The sequence below is a fragment of the Branchiostoma floridae genome, unplaced genomic scaffold (genome assembly GCF_000003815.2).
Source record: "Branchiostoma floridae strain S238N-H82 unplaced genomic scaffold, Bfl_VNyyK Sc7u5tJ_1439, whole genome shotgun sequence".
NCBI lineage: Eukaryota > Metazoa > Chordata > Leptocardii > Amphioxiformes > Branchiostomatidae > Branchiostoma > Branchiostoma floridae.
In genome coordinates, this window is record NW_023365716.1 from 61656 (window position 1) to 67095 (window position 5440).

At 42.1% G+C, this 5440-nt stretch overlaps 4 protein-coding genes across 4 annotated transcripts in view; 1 reads left to right on the forward strand and 3 right to left on the reverse strand.

Annotated features, from left to right (window-relative positions):
* Nucleotides 1-5440, forward strand: part of LOC118407668 (tropomyosin-1-like) — a 1169601-nt gene that overhangs the window by 60563 nt on the left and 1103598 nt on the right. The window lies entirely within an intron of this gene.
* LOC118407610 (zinc finger protein 25-like) overlaps nucleotides 1-5440 on the reverse strand; it is an 865280-nt gene that overhangs the window by 28913 nt on the left and 830927 nt on the right. The gene's annotated exons all lie outside the window — the stretch shown is intronic.
* The window catches only part of LOC118407627 (zinc finger protein 525-like), a 976997-nt gene that overhangs the window by 19980 nt on the left and 951577 nt on the right, over nucleotides 1-5440 (reverse strand). The gene's annotated exons all lie outside the window — the stretch shown is intronic.
* LOC118407664 (zinc finger protein 22-like) lies at nucleotides 3821-4649 on the reverse strand. The gene has a single exon (XM_035808181.1). The coding sequence runs from the start codon at nucleotides 4441-4443 to the stop codon at nucleotides 4180-4182; it is 264 nt and encodes an 87-aa protein (XP_035664074.1). The 5' UTR covers nucleotides 4444-4649; the 3' UTR covers nucleotides 3821-4179.

The following is a 5440-nucleotide window of genomic DNA, read 5'->3' on the forward strand; positions in this document are numbered from 1 at the left end:
TTCCCAGGATGCCCAGTACACAGTACTCGAGTAGATACCTCACAGCTGGACTCTTCCATTTCTGCTTTTACATCGCACGTTTCGTCCCTTTTCTCTTCCTGCTGCCGTCTCGTGTCTGTTGTCTGCTCCCAAATGTTGTAAGTCTCGTTCCAAGGATGTCCGGTTGGTTGGGTTGCACCGAAGTAGTCGTAGGTTTCCTGGTCCTCACTGTACGTTTCCTGACACAGCACGTTCTCCTGTCCATCCTGTTGCCATCCAGTGTCTCCTGTCTCCTCCTCTTTGATGTGCGTCTCGTTCGCAGTTTGTTCCCCATGAAGCTCTTTAACGGGAGGCACACATGTGAACTCCGCCATCTCTGAAATGATGGTAAAAATATGGGTAAAATACATTAATTCATGTACGTCATTTGCACACAAGGGTTCAGATTTGACACAAGAAATTCTTTTGTCCTACTAGTGGACCCGATTTAGCACCCCGGGTGTGTTTCCAGTGGTTTGCCAAGTATTAGTATTGCATTGTCAGCAGTCTCAGTACAAAAAAAACAAAAACAACAGTCGGATATATCCTACCTATATATACTATACTATATCAAGGAGGTTGAAAGAGGGGGTAGTCCTGGCTGTTTGTATACAACTGAACAAATAAATAAATAAATAAACAAATATATACAGGGGATTCAACAGCCTAGTTCATGATTCTTTTTACAGGCACTTACTGACTCACACATACTAAAAGCAAATAATATATACATAGATCACAGCAACATAGACACATAGAAACATAAAGATATACATACACAGACACCTCAAGAGCTTTATCACCTGATGATTGATTCATTGATTGAGTTTGGTAGGTAGGTTTTGTGGTAGAATTTAGGGGCCGATGTTAGAATGGTGCTAGAATAATGGAAAAGACGATACACAGAGAAACACTGTAACATCAAAGGTATCAGTCATGTGAACTATGCTACTATTAGTACACATGAAGAGCGCACGAGCATAATCATCGTGAAATAATCTATAGTTAATAATTATCAAAGCAAGATTCGTGATTTCGTGATGCACCATTTCTGACTGTATATTGAAGGTACAAATCTATATTTGGTAGCCGTTACATCACTCATTACTACACCCCCCCCCCACCCCACCCACTACCGATCATAAACACACTTCTATTTTAGTTTACCGCTGAACTAGCACCAACCAAGAATATTGGACGACACTCAAAGGCGTTACCTGCGTGTCTATGGTGTTTAGTGGTCTGTACGACTTCTGGAATCACGTAAATATCGCGTAACTTTGGACGAGATGAGCACCAAAGACGACGGCATAAAACAAAATGGCGGATGTCAGCTCATGAACGGGGCAAAGGTCAGAGGTCACGAAGCTGATATTAATTGCCTATGGGTCAAATCAAAGTTCGCCGCATAACGCTCTACTCTCGTGGTTTTGAGCCCATCAAAGGCTTGTGTTTGGTTCCTGCATTGAATAATAGAAAAAAAAAAACTCGCCAAAAGACTCGAGTCTTGAGTCTAGGTGGGGCAATGGGTGGGGCATCAAATATGCTGTGTCTTTCAGTTCCTTTCGGCACGGCAGCCAAGTTTTCTCAGCAGTAGGCCATACAGCTGACCTGTGCGACCTCACCACAGGTCCAGGTTTACGCTATTTCGTACAATTTTTGCATTTTGCGACTTGCAGTCGCAAAATGCCTTCTGGCCAGTGTAGTCGCCGTTGTGATGTTGTGATGTTGAGATGAACGGACCTGTTCAATCCATGCCAAACATTTCTATACCTGTTAAAACGGGCATTTCTTCAACATGTTCGCACTAGCACAGTGGTAAAGTTTATGCACCCGGTTCGAATCCGTGGAGGTAGATTTTTTTCAACTTTTTTTTTCTTTTTTACATCCATTAAAATACTAATTTTTACATCCATTTGGCCACACCAATTTATTTCTTTGGTTAACGGATTCGCCGCTTTGTTTTTTTGCCGAATAGAAATAAAAATTAAGAAAAAAAAAATGCCCCGCAACAGAGCTCACTCAAAACAGGCAATGTGTAGTGAAATTTCCTGCAGTTCACGCAAATTTTAACAGGTGGCGTCTAGATCTGCTGCAGTTCAGGCACATATGTGAATCTCTCCATGCGCCAATATCAGGTTTAGTTACTCTGTTCTATTTATATGACATTCTAATAACTAGAAAAAAACGTTCACACACGCAAACATTGGCAAAATGCCAGCTTTTTTAAAAGCACTTGTTTTTATACCACGCATGTGCGGGCAACATGAAATCTGGGCAATATGTCGAAGGTAACCATGAACGTAAACATTCCGCCATTTTGAATGCGCCATTACCGTCTGGATACTGTTACGCAAAGGGAACAATGTTTACTTCTGATGGCCCTTCACCTTTGACATATTACCCAGGATTCCTGTCACCCGTACATGCATACTCTGCAAAACACCTTATGCAACACCTAGCAATTTTATTGCGCCCGAGTCTTCTCAAGCGTACGGAGCTATTACCACGCATGGAATCCCGTCGCGGTAAATCGTGCGATGTATGATACCAGGGCCTTGATAACATTTTCTTAGTTGTGCGAGGCTTTCACTTCTAGGCCCGGCAAATCAGTCAACAAAAACGGCTGATATACCCAGAGTTTTGTTAAATTCAAATTTAGAATTCAGTTGAATAAAAAAAAAAAATTCAACCGAAAGAACGCAACGATTGGATATAAATAACCAACCCCATACGTAATACTGCTGAACAAATGCAGTCAGAATCACTTCAATAGACAATGTAAATCAACACAGAATCAATGGCTTTGTTTTATTTACATCCCTTTATTTTGATGATGATCTTTACCAAACTACATGAAGTTCTCAATCATGTAAAAAATACTGCTATAAGATAAAAAATACAGAATAAGCACTCAGAATACAAGGAATACTAAGTACACATTGTAAGCAATACGCAATGTTCTTATTGTTATATATGTATATATTATGCTGCGAGATGTTGCAAACGTAAAGTTGTTTTTTCGAATTAGACTAAAATAAATAACAAAACACCAATGCCGAAAACGTTTAGATACTTCCGTGACATCTACGATTTCTACAATTCTTTAAGAAAAAGGAACAGTCGATTCTAACAGCAAACGTAAACCTATGCGTAAGTATTAAAACTATCTTATGTACAGAATCTACAACTATCAAAGTATCAGGTGTAATTTGACTTAAGCATTTGTTCAAACCAACGTCTTGAAAGATTTCTAATAAATCTACCTAGACTACCTGAACATGTCTGCCTCTAATGTAAATTCCCTTTCTACAGAGTAGTTATCAGGCCCTGTTAAAAGGCAAAAACGTTGTATGCTGTACATTTGTCACACACGTAGATGTAGGTTCTTTGGTATGTCTTGTCAAATGTTTCAGGAGATGAGATTTCCTAGCCGCAGTGTAGTTTTAGTTTGACGTCATAAGGTTTTTCTCCTGTGTGTGTTCTCATGTGTTGGGCTAAATTAGACCGTCAAGTTGCTGTTCTCACACATGAAGAATTTCTCACCGGTGTGCTTTGTTAGATGCCTGTCCAAAGTGGACTTCTCTGCGGCGGAAAAGTCACACTGGTCACACTTGTAGGGTTTTTCACCTGTATGCGTCCGCATATGTCGGGCTAAGTCAGACTTTTCGGCTGTCCTATGCCCACACTCCCCACACATGTAGGGTTTCTCACCGGTATGTTTTCGTATGTGTTTGACCAAAGTAGACTTATCTGCAGCAGAATAGTCACAGTGGTCACACTTGTAGGGTTTTTGTCCTGTGTGAGTTCTCATGTGTCGGGATAACGTAGACCTGTCAGCTGTCCTGTAACCACACTCCCCACACTTGTAGGGTTTTTCTCCTGTGTGAGTTCTCATGTGTTGGGATAAGTAAGAATTTCGCGTCCCACTATACCCACACTCTTCACACAAGTAGGGTTTCTCACCGTTGTGCTTTGCTAAATGTTGGTTCAAAGCAGATTTCCCTGCAGCTGAATAGTCACACTGGTCACATTTATAGGGCTTTTCCCCTGTGTGGGTTCTCACATGTCGGGATAATTCAGACCTATAAGCAGTCCTGAACCCACACACTTCACACATGTACCGTTTGTCACCAGTGTGCTTTGCTGCTATATGTCGGTCTAAATTGCTTTTATGTGCAGCAGAATAGTCACACTGGTCACAATTGTAGGGTTTTCTCCTGTATGAATTTTCATATGTCGGGATAAGTGAGATTTGTTAGTTGCCTTGTACTCACATTCCCCACATATGTAGGGTTTCTCACCACTGTGTTTTGTCGTATGTTGGACCAAATTGATTTTCTGTGCCGCAGAATAGTCGCACTGGTCACACTTGTAGGGCTTCTCTCCTGTATGGGTTCTCATATGTCGGGATAAGGCAGACATTTGAGCTGTCCTGTACCCACACTCCCCACACTTGTAGGGTTTTTCTACAGCATGTATTCTCAGGTGTCGGTCCAAGTAGGATTTGAGTGCTGCAGAATAGTCACACTGGTCACACTTGTAGGGTTTGTCACCGGTGTGTTTTACTAGATGATTGTCCAAAGTGGATTTCCATGCAGCAGAAAACTCGCACTGGTCACACTTGTAGGGTTTTTCTCCTGTATGGGTTCTCATATGTACGGATAAGTTAGACTTCTGAGCTGACCTGTACCCACACTCCCCACATATGTAGGGTTTCTCACCGGTGTGTTTTACTAGATGTTTGTCCAAATAACATTTCTGTGCTGCAGAATAGCTACACTGATCACACTTGTAAGGTTTCTCTCCTGTGTGGGTTCTCATGTGTCTGGATAAGTCATACTTTTGAGTTGTCCTGTACCCACACTCCCCACACATGTAGGGTTTCTCCCCACTATGTTTTCTTAGGTGTCGATCCAAGTGGGGTTTTTGTGCTGCAGAATAGTCACACTGATCACAATGGTAAGGTTTCTCTCCTGTGTGGGTTCTCATGTGTCTGGATAAGTCAGACTTTTGAGCTGTCCTGTACCCACAATCTCCACACATGTAGGGTTTCTCACCACTGTGCATTTGTAGATGTTTATCCAAAGAAGACTTTCGTGCTGCAGAATAGTCACACTGATCACACTTGTTGGGTTTTTCTCCTGTATGGGTTCTCATATGTAGGGATAAGTTAGACTTTCTTTCTGTCCTGTATCCACACACCCCACACATGTAGGGTTTCTCACCGGTGTGTTTAACCACATGCCTTCCCATATTGCCTCTGCTCTCCTGTACCTGTGAGGTTGATGTGTTGTCAGGCTGGGGAAAGTTCACATCACACGTTTCCTGCTGCAGGCCCATGTCTGTTGTCTGGGTCTCCATGCTGTCACTCTCCTTCCCAGGGTATCCAGGATGGTCCATCTCCTTCCCAGGATTTCCA

Bases quoted from the DNA above. Each gene is read 5' to 3' on its own strand.
- LOC118407664 (XM_035808181.1), bottom strand. From the start codon at position 4,443: ATGTCTGCCTTATCCCGACATATGAGAACCCATACAGGAGAGAAGCCC.